This window comes from Passer domesticus, chromosome 13 (genome assembly GCF_036417665.1).
Source record: "Passer domesticus isolate bPasDom1 chromosome 13, bPasDom1.hap1, whole genome shotgun sequence".
Taxonomy (NCBI): domain Eukaryota; kingdom Metazoa; phylum Chordata; class Aves; order Passeriformes; family Passeridae; genus Passer; species Passer domesticus.
In genome coordinates, this window is record NC_087486.1 from 4,472,575 (window position 1) to 4,497,230 (window position 24,656).

At 47.2% G+C, this 24,656-nt stretch overlaps 2 protein-coding genes and 1 long non-coding RNA gene across 5 annotated transcripts in view; 2 read left to right on the forward strand and 1 right to left on the reverse strand.

Annotated features, from left to right (window-relative positions):
* Positions 1–11,580, forward strand: part of ADAM19 (ADAM metallopeptidase domain 19) — a 32,329-nt gene extending 20,749 nt beyond the window's left edge. The window contains exons 11-23 of the mRNA XM_064387623.1: positions 94–233; positions 1,356–1,533; positions 2,328–2,417; positions 3,604–3,799; positions 4,060–4,168; positions 4,655–4,847; positions 5,404–5,484; positions 5,988–6,096; positions 6,198–6,330; positions 6,546–6,612; positions 7,201–7,407; positions 8,762–8,908; positions 9,641–11,580. Of these exons, the coding sequence (XP_064243693.1) occupies positions 94–233; positions 1,356–1,533; positions 2,328–2,417; positions 3,604–3,799; positions 4,060–4,168; positions 4,655–4,847; positions 5,404–5,484; positions 5,988–6,096; positions 6,198–6,330; positions 6,546–6,612; positions 7,201–7,407; positions 8,762–8,908; positions 9,641–9,715 (1,725 nt within the window). The 3' untranslated portion in view covers positions 9,716–11,580. The remainder of the gene's footprint in view (positions 1–93; positions 234–1,355; positions 1,534–2,327; positions 2,418–3,603; positions 3,800–4,059; positions 4,169–4,654; positions 4,848–5,403; positions 5,485–5,987; positions 6,097–6,197; positions 6,331–6,545; positions 6,613–7,200; positions 7,408–8,761; positions 8,909–9,640) is intronic.
* Positions 11,581–12,420: 840 nt separating this feature from the next.
* Positions 12,421–21,494, reverse strand: NIPAL4 (NIPA like domain containing 4). Of its 3 annotated transcripts, XM_064387625.1 has the most exons (7): positions 21,413–21,494; positions 18,675–18,923; positions 16,727–16,783; positions 15,642–15,732; positions 14,305–14,465; positions 13,623–14,206; positions 12,421–13,197 (listed from the first exon to the last, which is right to left on the reverse strand). In XM_064387625.1, the coding sequence occupies exons 1-7, from the start codon at positions 21,477–21,479 to the stop codon at positions 13,186–13,188; spliced, it is 1,221 nt and encodes a 406-aa protein (XP_064243695.1). In that variant the 5' UTR covers positions 21,480–21,494; the 3' UTR covers positions 12,421–13,185. The 3 variants fall into 3 exon arrangements, with proteins under 3 accessions (XP_064243695.1, XP_064243694.1, XP_064243697.1); XM_064387624.1 differs by lacking the exon at positions 12,421–13,197 and having other exon boundaries at positions 13,602–14,206; XM_064387627.1 differs by lacking the exons at positions 12,421–13,197; positions 21,413–21,494 and adding an exon at positions 20,564–20,658 and having other exon boundaries at positions 13,602–14,206.
* On the forward strand, positions 20,913–24,370 carry LOC135279983 (uncharacterized). Its single transcript, XR_010347108.1, has 3 exons — positions 20,913–21,565; positions 22,737–22,866; positions 24,190–24,370. It is a non-coding gene; the product is annotated as an uncharacterized LOC135279983 (long non-coding RNA).
* The last annotated feature ends 286 nt before the right edge of the window (positions 24,371–24,656 follow it).

A 24,656-nucleotide genomic window follows, 5' to 3' on the forward strand; every position in this document is an offset into this window, starting at 1 on the left:
GTACAAATGAGAAGTTCCCCTCACCCCATCTACCCAGAGGTGCACAGGGCAGGCACAGGTAAAATGCTGATGTGCCTTTTTGACCTTGCACAGGACCACTCTGATAATGCCATTGGTGTTGCTGCTACCATTGCCCACGAGATGGGACACAATTTTGGCATGAATCATGACTCTGCTGGCTGCTGTACCACCCCTGCAGCAGATGGGGGCTGCATCATGGCTTCTGCAACTGGGTGAGTTCATCCTCATGGGCTCAGCGAGGAGTGTTTGTTACCAGAGCCTTGGTGGAGTAAGAACTAGAAATGTAGAGTGAAAGTGGGTTCGCTGCTGCCTGCTGGAGTCAGTGTTTATAGATAAAAAATTGCTGGGCAAACCCTGCGTCATGGAGCAGTAGCAGTTTGCTGATTCCCAAGGAACTGATTCCTGCCTGAGATTGGCCTTAGGTAAAGGCAGCATTTGAAAGTGGAGCTCTGAACTGTCTGGTAAAAGGAAAATTTTCCTGTTCCCTTTTCTTAAGAATACTCCTTGGTTTCTGAGAACCTGTGTGTAACAGGAAAGAGGTCTTTGAGAGAAAAGGGAAGCAAGAGTGGCTCTAGAAGCCCATAGGAATTCAAAATTTGATTTTGGATGAGGAAATATAAAAATTTCTACAATGCAGTCACGAAACATGCCAGATGAGCCCATACACTTAAAGCCACATTCACCATTTTCTCAAGCCTTCCTCTGTTTGAACAGATCTTGTTTTTTTCATAAGCATCTTCTTTCATGTGCATCATTTCCTCCAAAACCATTTGGGTGAGAAGTGAAAGCACAGTGGCATGCAAGCAGAGCACACAACATCCACACACATGCACAGCCACACGTGGAGTGCACTGGTGTTGTAGCAACAGAAATTAATTTGTATCACAAACAATATTCAAAATTCTTCAAAATGAGGTGGTACATAGGAAAAAAGAAATATTATTTTTAGCAGTTAGGCTCACAGGCAGTTATTCACAGGCTGAGTGCTGGATTCTCAGGGTTGTTCAGGCAGTTGGGAATAAACCACAGCTCCAGTACTGAGGAGGAGAGGACAGCCATGCTTGTCAGCAAGCACAGTCAAATATAACTCAATGTATTTTGGTTCTATAAAGCTTATTCTGTAAGGCCATTATATTACTAAACAATCTTGCAGTGCAGTCTCACTTGTGTAGTGCAGGCACAGGAAATCACAGCCTGCTTTAGCACAACTCCAGGAATTTCAGGGAGAGACCTGTGTCCTTTGGCACTTGTCAGGGTTTGCATGTGCTCCTTTTTCTTTCTCTAAACCATTGCCCAGACCTGTCTTCCTGTTTTTCTACCCTGTCTCTGCTCAGGCACCCATTCCCCAAGGTGTTCAACCAGTGCAACAGACAAGAGCTGGAGAAGTATCTGCATTCTGGTGGAGGGATGTGTCTCTCCAACATGCCAGACACCAAAAGAATGTATGGTGGAGGGAAATGTGGAAATGGCTACTTGGAAGAAGGGGAGGAATGTGACTGTGGAGAGGTGGAGGTAACAATTGTTCAGATCCAACCATTTAGGGTTTAGTGGGACACATTTTTTTTTTATTATGGATTTTGCAAATGTAGTTTTGTGATCTGTAATCAGCTTTTCTTTGAGCAGGAGACAAAAATATCTTTCCTATGTGTAAATGTAGATCAAGGTTCTAAAATATTACATCTGACTTCACAGTGTGGTACAATCCACCCAGAACTCAGGGATGGTTTGGTCCAGGGCTGAACTGAGATGATTAAAACTTCATTTAAAAAGGAGATGAAAAAGTCATTTTAGGTCACAGAATCACAGATTCATTTAGGTTGGAAAAGACTTCCAACATCAAGTCCAACCTGTGACCCATCACCAGCTTGCCAACAGAGCCAACAGTGCCACATCCAGTCCTTTCTTGAACACCTCCAGGGACAGGGACTCCTTCACCTCCCTGGGCAGCCCATCCCAATGCTTAACCACCCTTTCAATGAAAAAGTTCTTCCAGATGTTGCAGTTTCATATATAAATTCACTTTACCTCCACTCCTGTTAAGGATGGGGCTTCTCTGAGCACTGCATCTCACTTCTGCAAATCCATCCTTTGCCTCACAAGAGAGCAGGGAGCTGGAACCAGCAGCCCAGATGTGATAAGCACAAGCAGCTGTGTCCTGTCAGAGGGAGGCTGTGCAGTGCTGGCATTCAGCTCGTGCTGGGCACCCTGAGACACCCTGGGAGGGAGGGTTTTATTTTGTGTGTGACCCACAGCAGTGCCAGCTCAGATCTGCCCTGTGAACTCTGCTGCACCTCACTGTCTTCCAGGACTGCAGGAACCCCTGCTGTGACCCCAGGACCTGCTCCCTGAAACCTGGTGCTGAATGTGCCCATGGCAGCTGCTGCCATCAGTGCAAGGTGGGGTCTCTGGGTTTTCCTGACAGGGAATAACAGGGGGGCAAGTGTGAGGCTGGGAACTGGAGGGGAAAGGGGAGAAAACACAGCCAAATATGGAGTTTAACTCCTCACCTGGTTTGATTTGAATTTAGGTGCAATGGCCGTGAGTGTAATCAAACTGGTGGGGTCCTTTCTTCTGGCTGATTAAATTGACTGCTGTGGTATCTTAAGATGAGCTGTGAGTGCTGCTGGAGTGAAGCCACACTGCCTCTCTTAAACACTGAGGGATAAATCAGAGCTGATATTTCTCTCCACTGGCTCTAGAAGAAATCTAGACAGAGCTCTTAGAGCAAACACTTCCTCCAGGGATTAGGCTGGATGCTGTGTTTGCTCTGAACCCTCTTTTCTGGGGTGCAGCTGAATCCCTTTAGCTCTGGTGTTTGCTAAAGAACTGCTGGCAAAGAGTATAATTTTAAATCTCAGCTTTCCTTATAGTGAATGGTTAAAATGTGTTTCTGGCTTTGGAGCCAAAGATCTCAAATTTAACAACAAATTAGCTGAAAAATGAACATGGGCAAACATTTCTCTTAAGCTCATCTTTATATTTGCACATTGACTGTTTGCTCTTACTGACCTATCCTGAGCAAAATGGGGAAAACAATTTCCAGAAATCCACCTGGGCTCACTTGGAACAAGCTCCCAAATGTGACTGTGAATGCCCTTTGTTCTCCACGTGTGTGGTGGACAAGAGAAGAATGAGCTGAGCAAGCTCGTAAGCAAGGGAGAAATAAGTTATGCATCAGGAAAATGTTTCCAGCAGAAATGACAGGCAAACACAGAAACAGACTTCCCAGCCAGGGAGGGTTTAGGGAGCAGATTACATAAACATCTGTCAGAAATGGTTCAGGTAAATTGGATCCTTCCCTAGGGTAGAGTGAGATGGGTCAGTGTCCCCTTGAGGTCTGGCAGCCTTACATTCCATGCATGATCTCATTTCTACCTGGGGAAGGGCTCCAGTCATTAATTGTGCTCTACAGAGTTCACCCAGCTAATGAATCCCAGAGGCACAAGTCACTGCTAACCTCAAAAAAACCCCTTAGGCAAGGAGGACAAAGTGACACACACAAGGTTCTGCCTTATCTACAGGCATGAAACCACAGAGGAGCCAAGCAATAATTCTGGGTTTCCCCCACTCTCTCTTTTTTAGCTGATGTCCCCAGGAACTCCCTGCAGGAAGAGGTCAGGACTCTGTGACCTCCCAGAATATTGCACTGGCGAGTCCCCGTTCTGCCCCCTCAACTCCTACCAGATGGATGGGGCTCCCTGTGATGGAGGGAGAGCCTACTGCTACAGTGGCATGTGCCTCACCTACAGGGACCAGTGTGTGCAGCTCTGGGGGCCTGGTAAGGACACTGCCTGCAGCACAACCTGCTGTCCTTTGAACCAGAAATGCTCCTCGCCCTGCTGTTCCTCACCCTGAGCAAGGCAGGAGTGCCTTCCATGCCTGCTGTCAGCAGCAGAGTCTCAGCAGCCTTTTCTCCTGCCTTACTCACATGGGGGACGCAGCAAAAAAATTCCTGTGCTCCAACCATTCCAGAAAAAGGACAAGTGAGTGGTTGGCACGGGGTGGGATGAAGCAGCCACCTGAGTCTCTCCCATGCAGGAGCACAGCCAGCACCAGATGCCTGCTTTGAGAAGGTCAATGCTGCTGGAGACATCTACGGCAACTGTGGGAAGGACATCTATGGGAATTACAGGAAGTGTGACATGAGGTACAAAGCAGAGGGGCAGCCCAGAGCTGGAGAAGATGTATTTTTATGTCATAAAATTGTGGGCCAGGAGATAAAACTGCTCCATGCATTGGTTCACTCCCTACTCTGCCTCCTGGGAAGGCAGCTGCATCCTTGTGGGACTTGGAGCCCCTACAGCTGAAGCTTTCAGCTCATCATTTTCAAACATCTAGTTGATATTCTTCCAAAGCAACAGAAGAGGGGGAATTTTTAGAATCCATAAGTTAAATGTAGCTTTCTAACTGAGTCAAAAATTTCTTAGTCTTCTGATTTTGTTGATGTTGTCCATCCATGGGAGCATCCCCCATCCATGGGGACTGTGGGGTGGTACCATCAGTATCCATCAGATAATTCTTGGGAGATGCCTGCTCATTTAACAATGGCTCAGCACTGCTGCTTTAATTTACACTTAGAGCAAAACATTCATCAAGCCAGGAATAATCACCTCAGCCTTTCCTTTGAAATCAGGGATGCTAAATGCGGGAAGATCCAGTGCCAGAGCTCAGCTTTCAAACCCCTGCAGCCCAATGCAGTGCCCATAGACACCACGGTGAACAGGCAGCGCTGCCGAGGCACCCACGTGTACAGATCTGACAGTGAGGAGAAGGAGATGCTGGACCCTGGCTTGGTGCTGACAGGAACCAAGTGTGGGAGCCATCATGTAGGTACAGTTCTGCCTGGAGTGGCTTGGGGGAGGCTCAGAGTATGTCTTTTCCACCCAGAATGTGGTTTGTGGTTGCCAAGCTATTAATTTTTTATGTCCAATGCTTTTCTAGGAGATTTCTGTATTCGTTAGAAAAATAATTCCTTAGAGGTTTTGGAGAAAGACACACACCAAAGTCTCTGCCAGATGAAGTTCAGAGCCAGAGCTAAATGTGGGATTTGCTAGTTGGTTGAAGTTTTCTTCTTAAAGATGAGACAGAGTTGGAACCAGAGACATGTGAGAGCCCCTCCAGGGCCTTGCCACATGGGCATGGCCAGGCTGTGGCCAGCTGAGCTCCCACTTCTCTCTGATTGACATGGACTGGGATTTGGGGTAGTGATTAACTGTTTGCTTGGGAACCAGGTTAACTTAATTTCCCGTTATTCTGTCCAGGGAGTTAATTAGTTGTATTTGCAAGGTGTCTTGGACCTGCAAGTCACAAAACAGCACAAGGCAGTGATGTGGTAGATAACTCAGAGAGCTAACACTGAGTTTTTGGATGCTTTCTGTGCAGGTTTGCTTTGAGGGGCGCTGCCAGAACATGTCCATCATCTTTGATTCTGAGAGCTGCAGCAAGAAGTGCCATGGGCATGGAGTAAGTGTCTTCTTTTTCATCTCCATTCCAGGCTGAAGCAGAATGGGCTTTCATTCTTCTGCGGCTGCTTCTCCAGCTCAGTTCTGATACCTTCCTTAGGTTTGCTCTGTGCTTTGGCTTCTTGGCTATCAGTTTGAGTATTTCTTTCCTGTTGGATGCATTTTCTGGTCCATGAATGTCCCTTTGACATAGGATTTAAGGAGGTCTGTTGGAAGGATATGAATTTCAATAAATGAAAAACAAGGAGTAATCTTAGAGAAAAATATCTTGGGCCCAGTTTAGATTGAATAAAAAGTATTAGACATACTAAAGAAAAAACATAGCAAAAAGTAACATTTAGGGCAGTTTAACCCAAATTGCTTCCACTCCCTGAAGAAAAAGTTTCCAGGCACTCAGCTCCCATTGGAATCTCTCCTGTAATGTTTAATTCAGCAAGGGCTTAATTTTTCACTTGCAGGTTTCTCAGTAGCTTCCACTTGAATCTCTGAATCTTCCCACTCCAGGTGTGCAACAACAACAAGAACTGCCACTGTGACCAGGGCTGGGCCCCCCCGTTCTGCAACAAGGAGGGGACAGGAGGCAGCCTGGACAGTGGTCCCCCTCTGCCTGAAGGTGAGAGGGACCAGTTCTGCTGCGGGGCCACTTCAGAAGGACTTTTGTTGGTTGGGAGCAGAGAGTTTTCCATTTAACAAACTCCATTTTCTTGTCCTCAGGCTCTTCAGCGGTTGTGATAGCTCTGGCAGTCCTGGCTCCCATTCTCCTTCTCACAGGAATTTTTTTATTCTATTATCTGAAATGCTGGAGTAAATTTACCATCTGTTCTCTAAAGAAGACACCTCAGTTCAGGTAAGTTGTCAGTGCAGTGCCTTGTCTCCTTGTCCCCCCTCCTGCCAGGACAGAATTGCAAATGCTGTGAGGAATGTCACTAAATTGATTTGTGGGTATAGTCACTATTGGCTCATTTTTTCAACCCATTGAAGATAAAATAGTAAATACAGGAAAATAAAGGAAAAAACATATCAAGACATTAACATCCTTCTTTTTCTTTCTCTCATTGTCAGTGATGCCTCTGGAACTGGCCATGCAAACCCTGCCTTCAAGCTGAGAACCCCCCAGCAGCAGAGGAAGGTAGGGGCAGGGTCCTTCCACCTGCGGGGCAGAGATGCAGCTGCTCCAAGGTGTGGGATGGGCTTTCCCCTCACACTGGAGCTAGGGAGTGGTTTTATCAAAGGGTGGGAAAAGGAGACAGACATCACCCCGGGCTGAAAGTCAGTGTTAGCTGAGTGTGGCCCCTGTTCCTGGTGATTTCCTTAAAGGTAGGAGCTGGGATTTGACAAGGCTTGTGTGGCTGCTTGTCTCTCCTGCTGGATCCTCTGTTGTCACATCTCAAAACTGGAGAAATGGCAAACCCTGGGTTTATTTGCAAAGTGTCACACTGATGACTGGATTACTCTGTTCTCTCGATTTCCATTTCTGCCTCTTGTTCCCGAGTTGTCCCAGTCCATCTAATCAACACCTACCAGACATGCCCAACACATACTGGAGTTGCATGCCCAACACAAACTGATGTTGCATACCCAACACATACCGGTGTTGCAGGCAATATTTTCTACTCTGTGGCTCAGAGACCTCACGTGGATCCTCAGAAGTGTCGCAGCGAGTATAAAGGGTGGTTTGAAGTGGAAATACATGAGGATTTGTGTTTTTTCTGCACAGGTGATTGGCTTCCCTGAAATCCCACCCAAGCCTCCTTCTCAGCAAGCTCCAGGGCTGCAGATGAGCAGGCAGCAGCCTCCCACCTTCCCTGGCAGCCCCAGCTGCAGCGGGGGGCAGCCCGCGGGACCGGCGCTGCCCAAGGACATTCCCCGGAGGACACCCCCGAGCAGGCCAGCACCTCCTGCTCCCAAGCCTCCAACCTCTCAGGTATGGAGTCGTGCTGCTGTCCTGTAGATGCTGTTTGATGGCAGGTTTGTTCTGGTGAGGCCTCTCGCCCTGGGGGAATTGTTAGCCTTGACCCAAACTGACCCCATCTTACTTGATCTTCCTCTCCGTGGGGCTATTTTGAAGGTTAAAAGGAAAGATTTATTTCTTTTGCTGGCAGCTCTGTTCTAAACTTTCTGTGGACCCCACTTTTATTGGAAAGATGTAAATCACTCAGACTGGCTTCAACCCATTTTGCAGAATAATATTATTATATTGGGGCCCCCAAAGAAGCAAAGGGCCAGCTACAGCAGGTAGCAGGAGGCTGGCTCACAGGCAGTCTCTCTCTGAAGGACATAGAGGAAAACAAACCCTGTGGAGCAAAATCTTAGCGAATGGGGTTTGTTTCTAGCTCCATTGTTCCTGTGAACAGCCGGCACTTCAGCAGGAAAGAAAACTAAAACAAAAGCAGGAAGCTGAGTGCTGTCAATAAGGAATAGGTATCCTTCCCAGCTGCTTGTTGACAAGTTCCCCATGATCTCCTTTGTGCTCCCTCCCCAACACATCCAGCCTCTTTATCTCAGTCAGCCTTATGAGATGGAACACTTTTCATAGGATTTCCACAAGAAGCCTTGCTGTTTCTGGGTTAGTGGAGAGCCACAAGTTGGGGAAGACAAAGGGGAAATAATTAATGTCACTTTTTGTTAGTTGCATTGGCCTTCCTGGATGTTTGCAGCATCAGCCAGATTTGCTCTCTTGCTATTCCTATAGGAGCTATTCAGACCTGGCAGTCAGTGGAATTTAGTCTGCCTTGTCCTTCCTGGAGTCACAGGGCAGGATCCTTGGAGAGCAATAGATCCCCAAGCCATCAAGCATTGCATTTATGCATAGTCTGAGGAGACTGCAGGGGTTTTGGGTGCCCTCCAAGTCGTGAGTGCAGCTGTGTTTGTTAAATCAACACCTGTAAGGCAGCAGCTTAGCACAGACCCTGAGCAACAACAGGCAATTGGCTCTTGTGGGGGTAACCTCTCCCACTGGGACATGCTTTCCACTGAAATTCATTAGATGAATGGAAAATATAATGCTCTGAGCATCCTATTAGGGACAGCTGTGTGCACAAACAAATAATAACAGCTTGTGGGTCTGTGTGTGTTTGTATGGGCACAAGAACATGCACATATATAGTGTTTACAGGCATTGTATAGGCAAACAAACAGTGAGTGTATGTGTGTGGAACTTGCTTCCAGCCATGAAGTACACCAGTTAAAGTGACTAATTAAAAATGCTCTGGAACACAGGTTGCTTATTATTTCCAAAACTTAAGGCTTAAATTCAAAACGATTTCTTTCTTCTGTAGGATATTTCAAGGCCCCGGCCGCCCCAGAGAGCTCTGCCAGCGAATCCCATCCCATCCAGGTCCAGAGGCTGGCAGGGGGGCAGCCCTGCTGTCCCACTGCCCCCCGGGCACAGCAGAGCCCCTGGGCACCTCCAGCCTGTGGCAGAGGTAGGCACTGAGAGGGGTGGTGGGAAGCACCACTCTTCCCTGAGGAATAAAAGCACTCAGAAGGGAATATTGGCCTGCAGAACACCTTTGGCACAGCCCAGTGGGTGCACACAGAGAGGCTGTGGGTGGGTCACCTTTATTGCAGGGGTCTCTGTTTTCACCTGTTTCATATTAAGAATTTAGGGAGTTGAGCAAAATAGTGAATTCAGTCCTCACAGCCCTGAACAATTCCTCAGGCAAGGCGTTTGTGTGAGTGGGGCAGAGCAATGGGGTCAAGGGCTGTGGGACCCAGAAGTGTTAGTGAAGAGCAGCAAAACATGAAGATTCACACAAGACTTGAAGATCCCAGTAAAGAACAAAAATTCTTTCCAGCCTCTCTAGCTGTGGCTAAGGAGATGCTTTCTCTGCAGGGAGTGTTTCACAAAAATCATCCTGAATAGGGGACTTACTAAGGGACTTCTAGGCACTGAGTTCAGTGCTCTGCAAACTGGGCCCTTTAACAAAAAACATCTCCACACAGCACAGTTATGTGTCTCCAACCTGCAATACACTGGAGGCCAGCTGTAGAAAATGGAAAAACTTCCAGGAACTCCTTGTGGGAGAGTTCCTATGTGATGCACTGGGTTGTGAATGCAGACAGGCTAACATCAGCTACAGGAGAGGGCAAGGACAGTGCTTGTTCTTCCATCAGTGCTCACTCCTCTTCTTTTCCCCTTTTTCCATCTCACCCAGGGTGCTGGTGCCTGGACAGCTGGAGCAGTGAGCAACTTGAAGGTGGGACAGCCAGGCTCCCGTGGGCATTCCTGAGGCAGCCTGTTCCTGGCTGGCTCTGGCCTTCGCCGGGCACTGGATGGTCTTCATCACCCAAAAACACTCTCACACCTTCACTGCCAAGGACAGTGTCTCAGTTCCTCTCTCCTGCCCCAGCCCTGCTCCCTCTGTGACTCACCAGGCTGCAGTCAGGCATGGCAGGGGTGCCCCAGGTACACGCCAGGCTCAGCTGGACCCTCTCTGCCTTTTCCACGTAGGGATGACTCGTTTATACGGTATTTAAATATTGTTGTGCAATATCCACTGCAGGGATGGGGTGATGGGGGTTTCCACGTGTTTTTAATCAGTTATTTAAGTATTACCAGGGAGAACAAGCTGTGAGTGCAGGTGCTGGCCTTGATGGGCTTTCATGTGAGCCCTGTTGGCTTCCTCAGCGCCCCCAGCAGCTGCAGGAGCATATTGGTGCTATACAGAACCCACTGCCTCTGGGGAGAGCAGCTGGTGATAACATTCTTCAGTTTATTCTCTGTTTACAGGGGGTGGCAAGTGGGGCCCCAACAGGGAGCCAACTGTGGAAATACAATTTGTGGGGCCACTGTGGATTTTGGTCAGCTTTAGCAGAGGGGATTATTTTTATTTCATTTTTTTCCCCGTATAACCCTCTTCAGCAGGAACATTGCAACCCTTCCATCCTCCAGCACTTGCTTGTCTTGCCCTGGTGCTGTAAATCCCAAAAGCAGCCCCAGCATGGCCCATGAGCTCCAATCCAGGTCTTTAGGGCACACTCAAGGTACGACAGGGCAGCTCTGGCCCAGAGCCAGGGCAGAAGGCCAGCAGGAACTCAGCAGAAGGCAGTGCCCAGACCCCTCTGCAGCGCGCGGTACCGTCAGCAGGAGATGTTTTTGCACGTGTCTGTGCTGAGCTGTAACTCAGCATGGGCTGTCTGCTCCCCAAACCACTGAGAAACCTACCTGGAAAATGCCCAGGTGGTGAAACAGCTGAACTGTTAACACAACACATGGTGCTTTTGTAGGGCAGCTCCCTTACTCCAGGCTTTTTCTCCAGGCCATGGATGGAGAGAGCTGTCTGTGTGCACTTTAAGCAGCTGATAGTTCTGACCCTGAGGACCCTCCCTTATGAATTTAATTTTTTCTTCTCCTAATAGTTTGGCTTTTGTATGTGGTGTTTTTTTTTTTTTTTTTTTTTTTTTTTTTTTTTTTTTTTTTTTTCTCCTCAGGATTTTAAAATAAGACCTTTTGTTATGCCAGATTTTTTTTCCTTGAAATTATTTCCTAGGAGAACACAGGGAAATCTGGAGCTGTAGTTACAACAGCCCTCTTGTGTCTGACTTATATGGACAAAGCCTCAAACAGCATGACTGCTGCTCCACATGTGAGAAACTGTATTAGTCTCATAAAGAAAATGTCTTGTTTGCTGGTTCTCTTTCCCTAAGATCTACTCATTAAAGAAATCCCAGATAAACCCCAAGAACTCATTGAAGTTGTAGTTATATGTAGTAGTGTACCTGTAGGATGACTTAAGTCACATTAGTTTTCACAACTTTACTACCTCTTTCTCCACAAGGAAACAGTTCACATGGTGTGTCTTGAAATTCTCACAGGTTATTCCTTATTTTACTAATTTTAGATCTTTTCTTACCTTTTATGTGCCTGGAAAACAAACCAATCAAAAAAACTTCTTTCTGAAATAAGGGAGGTCAAGTAAAAGACAACAGCTTTCTAATCTTTGCCTTTTTCAATAGTTGGGGTATATTACGTATAAAACTGTGTATTCAAACAACCCCCAAACTTGTTTCTTGGTATGTAATGGCAGGTTTGGCTGCTCACAGTGCAGCAGGACTGTACACACACTGTAATTGTTGATTCAACCACAAGATCTCATAGCTGAGCCCTCACTGAGGGCAGCAGCACTTCTGCTCCAAGCCCTGATCTTCAGCAAATGGCCACTGAAAGTCACCAAAATTATTTTCACTGCTTTTCATGTGAGCATGGGATCAAGGTTTCAAAAAATGCCCCTACACAATGCTCAGAGAACAACTGGACATGCCCAAACTCTAATAGAAAACTTTATTGCTGGAATATCACAAAAATCTCCAAAAGGTAGTTTTAAGTAAGTCCTTTTAAATTTTCAGATGTGTGCAAGTTGAGTGAATGAGACCAGGGGAACTGCAGGAGGAGTAAAAAATGTTAAACCTGATTTTTTGAAAGATAATATTACTTGGGAGAACTTATAACAAATACATCTCGCTTTCTCCTATGTCCACATGTTAATGGTTTACAACAATGCTCTCTATGCATCTATGCAAATACTTGAATAATGCAATTTATTGTGCCTTTTGCCTAGTTTTAATAAAATTTGTTGGTTGTCATTAACAAATACTCTTTCACTGTCTATTATTTCATTACCTCAGTTCAAATCTTCATTTTCTACATGGCATTTCTCCAGGGACGGCAGGATTGCTTTAATGAAATGCACTTCTAGACTGAGGAAAGATGAGTCCCATTTACAGCCATTTTCTAAAATAAAATGCACCAAGCCTCACACTGATTAGGATGCCAAAACCAAAGCTGGAGTGAGTGACTTGGATTATTTTCTGCCACCAAAGGAGGTCGCTGCAGTTTCGCTCTGCTCCAGATGCTTTTTCTGTTGTTCTCAGCCTCTTTATCCTTTAGGGCTACATTAGTAACATGAAATAATGAAAAACTTTCAGATCTACCTGCAACTTTTTCAACTTTTCTTTTTTTATTTTGAAAAAACCCTTTATTTCCCTTTCCACATTCCCAAAAGATAGCATTGAAATGTTATTAAAATAGGAGATTGCATTGTCATCTCTCCCAAAGCCCCACAATATATTTGCTCAGTGATGCTCACACCCAGGTATAATCAGGTGAGCATCTCAGAGGACAGCAGGACACCTCATGGGGCTTAAAGAATTTGTGGGGTTTTCCAATGTCAATATATTTATTGAGGAAAAAAATACTGTATATTTACAGCCACTTGGTCTTTCAGACTGAAAAAAATTGTCACAAGAAGTCTTGGAGACAGTGGTAGAATTTCTCTTGACATGGGGTTTACCCTGCCAGAGCTCCCCAGCCCTTCCTCATGTGGGGTCTAGGTCAGTCCCAGCAACTTCACCAAGGCCTGGGCACCAGAGCTGCTCAGGAAAAAAAAAAAACAACAAAAAACCCAAACAAACAAAACTCCTATAAAAATAATTAACACTGCTTCAGGGAAACTCCTGCACCTCGCAAAAAACCAAAAGCTGAAAAAGATCTCTCTGTGAAAACACTTCATGGCTTGAGTCCTGCCCCTGAGCCTGAGTGAGCAGCTTTTGCAAAATTCACCATGTTTTGCCCATATTCACCAATATTCTTGTCCCCTTATTTGCAGAGCAAGTGATTAAACAGGGATGAGCAGAGTCTGAATAGCACCGTGCAGTCCTTGTCTCTCACCTCCTCTTGAGACGCTGGTGTGTATTTCAGAGTTCATGCAAGTGTCTAGAAAGGAAACAAAAAAAGACAAAAACCACTGATCAATGATCCATCAAGGCCTGGAAACAAAGACATCAATGGCCACCCGGGGGAAGGAGTGAAGGGTAAACATCAGCCGTGCCAAGAACAAGAGAGGGAAGGGGCCTCAGAGAGGAGCTTTGCTCCAGCACTATCATATTTCTAGAGGATTTTTGTTTCCAGTGGCTGCATGTATTAGGGCCCAGAGAGGATTAAACACACCCCTTGCTGCCACACCACGACAGAGATCCTGTCCAAAAGCCTGGAGAAAGATTTGACTTTGGAAAAGACACTGTTCATTTTATTTTCTGCTTTTCCTTTTCAAAATTTTCCCCTGGCACTTCAAATATTGATATCACCCACCCAACCTCCAGTCCCCTGCATGTAACACCCTAAGTGCAGAGCATAAATACTTTGGGTTTATCCTCTGGGGCAATGCTGGAGTTGTCCACCTCTATCAGGATGTTCTTGTCATCTCTGGTGACCGGAGCTGGCTGTTCATTCTGAAGGACTTGGGGTAGATTCCCTAAACTGACATCCATGTCCTTGAAAGCGTGGAGTAAAAACACCCCCAAAATGATGGTGAGGAAGCCACAGACTGTCCCAATGATGTCAATCACAGTCATGGTGACCCACTCCTTAAAGAGGATGATGGAAGTGGTGATGACGATGGTGGTGAACAGCACGTAGTAGATGGGAAACACCAAAGAGGTGTTGAAAATGTCCAGAGACTTGTTGAGGTAGTTGATCTGCGTGGTGATGGATGCCACCAGCGTGATGACCAGGATCCAGGTCAGTGGGTGCTGCAGCACAGGCTGGCCAGCAAAGAAGCCCTTGATGGCAATTCCCAAGCCCTTGACTGAGGACACGGAGAAGGCACCGATAACGGAGCAGATGGCGAGGTAGATGAGGATGTTGCTCTGGCCGTAACGGGGGGCGAGGTAGAAGATCAGGAGGAAGCAGAGAGCCAGGAGGATTGCAGCATAAGCCAGGAAACCTGCAGCAAAGAGAGAAGCACTCAAAACTCCAGCAGTGGGCACGGGGAGAGGTTTGCACTGCCCGGCCCTGAGAGGGAAAGCACGGCTGGCTGCGTACCCGGCTCCTTCAGCTTGGAAGTCATCTCCTCCAGAGTGGTGACCTCCTCGTCCTCTGGGGCGTGTATGACCATCACAGTGCTGCCCACCAGGCTCAGCAGGCAGCCCAGCTTTCCCAGCAGGTTGAGCCGTTCTCCAAGCAAATATGAAGACAGAATGGCACTGCACAGGACAGAAAAACATCAGCCAGACAGAAAAACAACAGCCGGACAGAAAAACATCAGCCGGTGCTCTGCACTCCTTCAAAGAAGGAGCAGCAGCTCTAGGAAAGTTAAGAATGCTTCCATGTGATACAAGGACACAATTTTGGTGTAAATCAGTTGGATCCCAGTGCGTTAATACACAATCACATGACATCTATCACAGCTGAACCTGCAGGGGTGCAGGTGTGACCTGTAGATCACAGCTCTTGTGTCAGCAAGGTGCAAAAATGCTGAATGTTTTAGCACATCCTCAGAAATATTTTTTTTAGGGTTGGCAGAATCATTCAGGAGCTGCTGAGCATTATGAAGCTCTTAGCGCTCAAGAAAATTACTTCAAGGGCCAATGTAACAGAGAAAAAGCCTGAACCTAACAACAAAAAAAGCTATGTTAATTTTAACTAAATCATGAGAACCATTAGAAAGAGAAACTCTAAAAGTACTGGAGCTACAGATATATCTGCAAAAATATCTAGTTGTTGTCCAAAAAATATCTGGGGCAAAACACCAGAGCAGTCCTAACTCTCAGTTTGCCTATGCATTTCACAATACAGTCTTTCTATAAAACCCTAAGTAGCTTAATGTATTTTGGTAGGAATCTCCTATTTAAAAATAAAGAAATTAAATAGGGTTTCAGCCCTTTTGGGAACAGCCAGAAATATAAAACTCTGCAACATGAGAGGACCCTAAAAGCTTATAAAATAAAAGGCAAGTGAAAGGGACTTTGAAAACAAGCCTGGTATTTTTGACCCTTTTAAATTTCTAGTACTCTTGATTACAAACACAAAACGAAACAAAACAAACAAACATTAAAACCCCACCAAACCTGAGTGGTTAAAGAGCTGGAATAAGGAATGAAGTAATGCAGATATTTGCAATCATTTAACCTGCAGTGTATGTGGTTGCTCTACACATCCAGCATTTCCAGAAGGACAAGCTACTTAATTCAATGGCTCCCAAGTGATCCCTCAAAAAGGACAACAACTGTTAAAGTGTTTTTTAGAAAACACTGAGACTTTTTTTCCTTTGAGCAGAATAAATCATATTTTTATCCTTTCAAGTCTATTTTTACAAGTCAAACAGGCAAACCAGAAAAAAGAAAAAAAGGCAAATTTCAATTTAGAGACACAAAAATCACCTTATGAGCACGCTCAGAGCCCCCAGAGGCGTGACAATAGTTGCAGGAGCAAAGGCATAGGCAGCAAAGTTGGCAGCTTCCCCTCCACCCACTAAACAAACACAAGAAAAATAAATACCAGTGAGTTACAGAGCATTTTCTGCATTTTCTCTTGGGGGTTTGCAAACCAGCAAGATGTCACTTGGAGAGTGGGTCTTATGCTGGGGATTTCATCCTGCTGATAACCAGGGGCAGACAGTGGGTGAAAATCTATTTCAAATTAAAAGAGGCACCCCTGGAGAAGGGAAGCCCTCCATGGGAAGGGCTGGGGGTGCCAGGGCATGGCCAGGTCAGGGCTGAGGAACCCCCAGCCCAGCCAGGCTGTGTGGGGGCAATGAGGGAGGGGTGGCTGTGGGAGCCCCAGTGCTGGGAGGCTGCTTGTCCCCTCCACACCTCTCCTTGGGGCTGTGGTGTCCCCCTCTGGCTGGGCTGTTCCTGTCCCTGAGCAGTGAGGGCAGAGCCAGCTGAGGGCACCTTGAGCTGCAGCTGCCAGGGTGAGAGCCAGAAAAGGGTTCTGAAACAGGCTGCTGTAAAATCTGCTTCTCTGTCCAGCTTTGAGCTCAATTTTAGGAGATACTGTAAAGCTCTGAGTCCAATTTTAGGAGACACAAACAGGAAATAAAGATTTATTAGTCTTGTTTCAAGGGAAAGCAAGTTTTTTCAAAGAAGGAGGTGCTACCAACACCTCTTTGTTATCTCCCTGTGCTGCAGCAGGAAACATTCCAGGAGCCCCCAGGCACTCAGGGGAGGCTGTTTGCCCTGTGCCTGGTACACAGACAGACCTGCCAGCTGCCCTATTAAAACCTGGCTTCTCATGCTTTTGATCAGGTAAAACTGAGCTAGCAGGTCCTGCCAGTCCTGCAGGAGGATGGGGAGGGAGATCCTGTGTGGATCTCTGCCTCTCCTCTCTCCAAGGAACCTCTGCTGAGGATGGGGGAGCTTGACAGAAAGCAGGCTTTAAGCACCATCCTCAGTTTGTTCCACACCTCATTCACAGGGACAATCCCTGGAAAAGCTGCAAACCCAGGGAAACAGCTCCTACTTACTGGTTAACAAGCCAGCCCACCAGAGCCAGTCCTTTAGGTAGCCATGGCCTCCATCTCCTGAGGAAGAAAAGCACATGCAGGGGTTAACAACCATATTCTTCAGAGCAAGAGATGAGAATGTTCCTTTGGAGAGGGATAAATTGCAAGGGGAAGAGTGTGACAAAGAACAGGGAAGAATGGATTGTGTTTGGAGCTAATCCAATTCTGGTCCTAACCCTCGGCTGTTGGACACAGGGAGTTTGAGCCTGCTGACATGCTGACCCCGATTTTGCTAGGTCAGGGAGAGTCCATACTTTTGATAAATCTGACCCAAGTGGAGCTGTCAGTACCAGCAGTGTTTGACTTGCCTTGGAGAAAAGTGATGTGCTCACATAGCAGGGGTGACACACTGGGACTGAGAGATTACAGGGCAAGATAGGACAAGGGGCAATGAAGAGATGAATAGAAAGACTTCAGGACACAGAGAAAAATCTTTTGCTAGAGTTCAGCCTCTTCTATTTCCTCAACAACTCCATAAATGCTGAAGTTCAAATGTTATGCTCTGGTATTCCTCAGAAATTGCTGGTTTATTTGTTTTAGGGTCTTTTTGCTTGGTCGGGGTTTTTCCCAAGAACTCTTTCTGTCAGCTGCAATTTTGTGTCATTAATCTCTAATTCCTTTCAGAATGTTAAATATACTGAAAAATAGGGAGGGGTTTGCTCTTGTTTTACTTGCTTAACTCTGCTGTGGGAAGAATTCATGGAGGGAAGGAGGAGTGAGACATCTACAGTTGAAGCAATACTGATATTTCATTGTGCAAAATAATGTCTAAAAGCAAACCCATCTGTGTTCAGCAGCTGTGTGTGGCCAGCCCAGGGATAGAAGATGGAGAAGGACCTGAGATTGCCCAGTGGCTCAGCTGCTGTTGGTAGCTTTGCTGGCTGTCTCTGGACAGTCACTTCATCATTCCATGCCTCTGTGTCCCCATATGGGCACGGAGTACAATGGGAATGATGATATTTACATCCTCTGAAAGATTATTTAAGAACTGTTCCGAGGCCAGAACTGGGAAGCAGCAGTATTTTAATTACCATTGCTCTGTTTTGCAGTTATGCAAGTAGGTCAGCTGCCAGGTAGGACTTACCCTGCTGCTGGAGAACGTTTGCAATGCTGATGGGATGTGTCCAATTCCACAGTGCAACTCTGCTCTAGGCAGTGCTGCTCCACCACTGCCCATCCATATATATATATGTGTGTACACATAAACACACGCCTCACCCTGAGAGCCTGGTGCTAGAGGAAAGTTATCTGCACGTTGTTGTGCAACAGAGCTCCAAAGGATCCCTTCTGAAACCACAGAGTTCCCACAGAGCCTGTCTGTCCTGCACTCACAGGCTCCTGTTAACGCAATCCAAGCACGCGGAGCTGCGTCCTCGTCTCAGTGACCTGGTGGCAAAGTTTCACTTAGAGCCAGAGTGGGATTGGGGCTGTGCTGCTCTGCTCACAGCTGTGAGCTGCAGCTTTGTGCAAAGGGACCCTTTTCAAAGAGCTTTTAGCACTCTGCTTGCTCCTGGCCTCACATTCTGAGTGTTGGGCACACACTGTTCTGTTCTGGGGGCACGTCTGATTTCACAGGACCATGCCTGGGTATTTGTGGTGCCAGGCAGGGGAACACTGCTTTTAGCTGAGCTCCTCCAGTGCAAGGCTCTGTAAATTAGCTCCTTCCAATACAGAGACTGTAAATTAACTCCTTTCCAATGCCAGGCCTGTAAATTAGCTCCTCAGCTCCCACATAGCACTGCTGTCTGCTCTCACACACCAAGATGCATCCACAAAAGCTCCTATTTACATTGCTGATGGAAGACTGACTGTACCCAGAGGTCTTCCTTTGCCTCCAGAGTGCTGAAATTTGGATTGTGTGTGTAGTGGTAGGAACAGGTGGTCGCTCCTGCCCTCACAAAAGCCTTACCTGCCCTGGTGCCTCCCTTCTCCACCAGCCTCAGCAGTCCCTTTTTCTTGAGGATGACGCTGCTCCCGATGAGGAAGCTGGAGAAGATAGCCAAGCCCAGGCCAATGTAGAATCCATAACTGTTTTCCAGCCGAGTTATCCAGGAGCTATCCGAAGTCCCATTCTCCTGGATGAAGTCGGCTGGGACAGCACTGCTGATCACTTGGCACACAACCCGGTGGGAAAGGCACGAAAGGGTGATCAGAGACCCTTGGAAATAAAACAGCAAATTACTGACATGACTATCAACAGTGTCCTGCTCCCCTAGGCTCATTCAGGTGTCCCCCTGCACAGCCACCCACGCTGTCACCCTAACAACACCCAAAGCTCAGGACACCTCTTTGCTCACACGTGGAAATGGCAGGGTGTTGTCTGACAGATTTATGGCCTGCAGTTCAAGCATCTCTTTGACACTGAATGAGTCTACATACCGAGCTGGCAGGCCACAAGGACCTCTAAAAATAATTTGAATTTCCAAATATACAAGCCAGAGTCTCTCCACCAAATTCCAATGTTACAGAGTTGAACTAGACCTTATCAACACTTAACCTTGTTGATCCAAAGGCTTTGGTGCTTTCCAGCCAACTAATCCTCACACCTGCCAGCTCATCTGCAGTTGTAACTTTGGGTTTAATGTGGAGTGATGCCAACACTGTAACTGTGCATCTGTTCCTACTCTGAGCTGTGTCGAAAGACAACATCAGATTAATTTTTGACAATTCATTTCCTCTACTGTTCAATGGTTTTATTCTGCCTATTTGCAGGTAGAATGCCTGAGAGCTCCTGAAACAAACCCAGTCCTGCCAGTGTGGAAGGACTGAGAGCAGGCAGCGTTCTGCTGTTAGCACCAAAAGCACTGCAGCCCTGTGGCCAAGGTGTGTTGGTGTGTGGGGGTGGGAAATTGCTGGGTTTCTTCCTCCCCTGACACTCCTACCACACCCAGCACATCTTTCTATCACAATCTTTACTGCAAGTGTAGTAAAGATGGTGTGTCTGTGACCATGAGGAACAGAGCAGCCAGGTGGAGTACAAAAGTCTCTTTGTAGTAAAATATTTCCTTTTTTTTTTTTTTTTCCCCTGAACTCACATAGGAATTATAGAGCAAGTATTTGTGTCTCTGCAGGCAGGAGAGTGGAATGGCTAAACTGCTCCCAGCAGTGTCAGGAGCCTGGGCATGGGCCCCACATTTTCCTGAACCAGGAGCCTGGCTTAGATTTTAAGTAGCTGCAATCCCTGGCCCTGGTACACACAGCTGAGGTTTTGGATCTGAACCGGCTATAAACGCTTTTCTAAAGCAAAAAATAGCAGTGACTTTCTAGATGAGTTTCCAAGAGTTTCCCAATAATACTTTTTTTCCTACTAGGAAAAACATTTTTGATCGTGGAAATATTTCCTGGGAAATAAGGGGGGGAACTTGCCTCCTCGGCTGGGTGAAAATCTCCACAAGGTACAAGCATAAAGCAGCGGGATGAGGTGATTACCGACTGGATTAAGTAATCCTTAAAGGAAAAAAACCCCAACAAAAAAAGCCTTCTGTGTGCGCTCTAGAGCTGGCAGAGCGTGGTGCCGGCAGCTCGAGTTTCCCCATTCCTATACACACCTCGGAAAAAAAAAAAAAAAAAAAAAAAAAAAAAAAAAAAAAAAAAGGAAAAGAACCACCAGGAAGCCAGGAAAAACCCCAGAGCAGAGCAGTGACAGAGGACAGCCCCAAAGCCGGGGGGATGAGGCAGCGGGCTCGGAGCCGGAGCGGCCGCGCTGTCCCGGACCCGGACCCAGCCCGGTCCTGTCCCTGGCCCGGCGCTCCGCGGGGCCGAGCCGGGCCGGTCCCGCTGCCCCGGGGCTGCACCCACCGTTGCTGCAGCTGCTGTTGGTCTCCAGCGGCTCCATTGCCTCCGTTGTGCGGCCCTCAGAGCAGCCCGGGCCGAGGGCAGGGCCGGGCACACCTGAGCCCGCCCCGCTCCTCCCCCGGCCCGGCCCGGCCCGGCCCGGCCCCTCGCCGGGCCCAGAGCGCTGGCAGTGCCCGGGGGAGCCTCGCACGGTGCCCTGGGCCAGCCCCGCATCCCCAGCCCTTGTCCCCGTCCTCCCAGCCCCCTGTCCCCATCCTCCCAGCCCTTGTCCCCGTCCTCCCAGCCCCCTGTCCCCATCCTCCCAGGCCCTGTCCCCATCCCGGTCCCCGCCTGCCCGCTGGGTGCGGTGGCATCTCCGGGGGGTTCTGTCCCTTGGCACAGAGCCGGGACGAGGCTCCTGCCGCTGGGTTTCTCCTCTGGAGGGTTTTTGCTCGTTGCAGGGGCTGGAGAAGGCGCTGGGGCAGCAGCTCGGAGGTGTGTGAGCCCAGGTGTGCCCTGAGGGGTTGTGCAAAGCCGGGGCTGAACGCAGGTGTGGTGGAAATAGAAATTAAAGCTAAACGAGAGAAATGGTAGTGGCAATGTCAGGTTAATGGTTGGACTCGAGCATAGAGGTATTTTTCAGCCTTTTGGGCTGAACAATATAAGGAGGACACAAAGTTGTTAGGGAGCATCCAAAGGAGAGCCACGAAGGTTGTGAAGGGTCTGGAGGAGAAGCCATGTGAAGAGCACCTTGGTTTGCTCAGACTGGAGAAGAGGAATCTCCATCAACTCCCCCTCCAGGGCAGCTGAAGCCTCCCTTGCTGATTCTGGTGTGTGAATGTTTCAGAACACCAATTTTGCCTCCATCCCCACCCTCTCTTCTGGCCTCCCTTGTTCTGCCTTTATCCCCATCCTCCTCTGCCGACCTCCCTGCCTGCATCTGTGCTCAGTGGCTGTGTGTACACAGAAACCTATTGCTGATAGAACAGTCCTTTCGTTGCCAGGTTCTGCTGTAGGTCAACAGAGGTAAGTAAAACCAGTAGTGAAACAAGAGCTTTGCTTCAGCAAGCCCACATTTATAGGTAGAAAGGCAATATAAAGATAAATGAATTGATTGCCTGTCATAAGGCAATATAAAGATATAAGATTTGCAGGAATTGAACATATCTGAAAATTTGCCTTTTTTTTTTCCCATTCCCCCATAAAATAAATTGCCTGTTACTACAGGAATTGCCCTTAGACCATCAGGCTGCAGCATTGCTAACACCTCATGACGCCTTCATTCAGTGCCTGATCCTATCTTTGAGCAACTGTTTTCTCCAGCAAATGTAATGCTCAAGTGCTTTGTGAGTCATTTGATTTTAATCAAGTCTGTTCATCCATCATAGTCCTGCGGGTCACTGGCTGGGAGAGACTGTGCCAGCCAAATCCCACGTTCTCCCCTTTATGACAGGGCACTTGATAATCAATCCAAATCATACAGCAGCAGGTTTTGAAGCAGGAAATGAAATGTGTGCTAATTTATCAGTGTTCTAGAAGCAACTTCTGCTGCTGTTATTTATTATGCAACCAAAAGGGACAAGACCCTGGGCAAGACAGTGATGGTGGGATTTGGCCTCTGTTGTGTAAATTTATTGGCTGATGCTGGTTAGGAGCTATTCATGCAGTGTGTGAATACAGGGCTGGGTAGAAAACCAGTCTGATGGTGAAGTGGGACAAGTATTTGTTGTGTTTGCAGTGCTGGCTGCCTGTGCTGGCTGGGGGAATTTGTGTCCCCTGTCCCCTCACAGGCTGCTCTTGCTCTGCCTGTTCACTCTCCCCTTTGCTGGACTTTTTCCAACACCTCGAGGTCTCACTCATAGCCAGGGGGGCCTAATTGTGGTGTGGTTATTGGCAGTTAAACTGTGTCCAAAATAATTTCCAAGCTTTTTCAGATGAGTGTCATTGACATCTGTGCTCACTGTGCACAAAGAGGTGTGAAGGAGGCAGCAAATTTTGATAGAAGGGGATCTGGGGTTAAAATAATCCTTTTGGTCATGGTGCAGCTTCATGCATTACTGCCACAGAATGGTGCAGGCAAAAGAAAAAGGCACTTTGGGCCACATCTTTACCTTGCTCTGTCAGCTTGATTTCCTAAAGGGAAAGGCTGGTGTGACCAGATACATGTGTGTTTATATATTCCTTTTCATCCCCAAAGACAGATTTGAGTCTGTGGGCCACTTCTGCCAGATTTGACAAGGGGTGAGACCTCCAAGAGAAGACATTCTAAGTCCTGAGAGGAGAGACATGATGAGGAAAAGGTCCCCAGAAGGAGGGGACACTGCATTGTGAGCTGGATCAGACATTGGGGACGGAGTGTGCCAGGGTGCCACCACTGAGGGAGAAGCTTCAGTCAGATTTTGAAATCAGCCATGGGTACAAGTGTGTCACGTATTTCCTTCTTCCTGGCACTGGGACTGCGGGGGGTGCAGGCTATAAAATCACGAAGTCACAGGAGCTGCATTTGAAGGATTTAGCAAGGCTGTGTACAGCAATATGGGAGTAAAGAGCCAGGTAGGGTTGGCATGGAGCCCTCTGTGCTTAGTCAAGGGCAAGTTGAGACTGATAGCAATAAAGCAGGGATGCAGCCAATGCCTGTTTTATTGCTTCATATCCTAATTTTAATGGGAAAGCTGTAATTAAGTGAATTTAGCTCCAAGCTATGACCTCACGGGTTGATACATCAGATGCTGCCTTAAAAATAACTCATCAGAAATCAGGGAGTCTTCCTTAGCAGTTCATCTTTTAGCAATGCAGTTCCTCCTGAAATACTGGTTTGAAGGCCAAAACCTTGACTGGAATCCAGGGGGCAGAACAAGGCAGCTTTGCATGCAAATACCTTCTCCAGCAACATCAAAAGGCTGTTCTTTCCTCTTCTTTTGTCTGCTCATCTCTTCTGTTCTGGAAAAAGTGATGGAAAACTACCGAGTACCAACTGTCCTCTGTTAAAAATAATGGTGGAAGTATCCTGCTAACAGATGATGGAAACTTTTGCCCTTGGATGTCTGTTAGGCATGGTTTCTGTGGAAAGTTTCTGAGCAGCTTTGTAATATTCTGCTCTGGTTTTGTATCATTTTAGAGCTCCAAGGAGCTCTTTGCTGCTTCAAAGAGAGGGTGAACCTTTTTCTGGCAATGATTTGATAAGGTAGGGGATAAGGGAATTGCCTGGTGTTGGATGATTGCAGCACTACATGAAAGGATGCCCAAAGTTTGAAAGATTGAACTTTGATGAGCAGACAGCTTTTAATTCAGCCTGTCTGAAGGTAACCATGTCTGCAGTGGCTGAGGCTGTCATTTGGTGCCACCAGAGTTTAGACAGCACCCACAGAGACAGTTCCCAAGCCTGCCACAGCCATGGTGGGTTCCAACCCTTGCAGTTCTGCCCTCCCCATGCCAGTGCATGCACCCGTGGGTCTGAGCTGAGCTGCTGAGAGATCCAGGGTCACGGGGCCATAAAATGCACCCCAGCTCCTTTCTCCCAGGGTTGCTAAATACTTTATCCAGGTCACTGTGGCCCCACAAAGCCACATGTTGGCAGAGCAGGAGTGGTGGGCTGGTGATGGACAGCGGTGGGTGAAGTGACACGTAATCAGCAGATCGTTTGTTTGCAGACTTCTTATCTGGAGGCGTTTGCATCAGAACTCTAAATCAAGCAAAGCTGCATGTGAAAGGCACTCCTGACTTGCAGAGAGGGTCACAGAAAGTGTAATTTTGTTAAGCTATTGAATGAATAAAACAATCGTTAATGACCTGTTCTCTGCATTGGTGAAGCAACTTTTATCTGGAGATGTAAACATATTTAGGAGCATTAGGAAGAAGAAAGATGGGGGCCTGTATCTTTGATACTGCTCCCTTAGGGCTGGTTGTTCAAAATTCAGAGCCTGGGACCCTGGCACTCGAAGTAGGAATTGCTTTTGACTCCTGTGAGACCATGTGAGCTCTCAGCACTTCATAGGGCTGGTGTGAGAACTGGGGTGTCCATGACGCAGCAGCTAAAATTAGTTATTTTAAAAAAGGAGAAAAAAAAGAGAAATCTTGATGGGAGAAAGGACAAAACCCAAACAACCTGCCCAATATC

Bases quoted from the DNA above. Each gene is read 5' to 3' on its own strand.
- NIPAL4 (XM_064387624.1), bottom strand. From the start codon at position 21,479: ATGCAGGCAGGGAGGTCGGCAGAGGAGGATGGGGATAAAGGCAGAACA. The intron at 18,924-21,412 runs GTGGGGATGGAG...TTTATTTCCAAG, and splicing joins AAGGGAGGCCAGAAGAGAGG to GGTCTCTGATCACCCTTTCG. The intron at 14,207-14,304 runs GTACGCAGCCAG...TCTTTGCTGCAG, and splicing joins TTCCAAGCTGAAGGAGCCGG to GTTTCCTGGCTTATGCTGCA.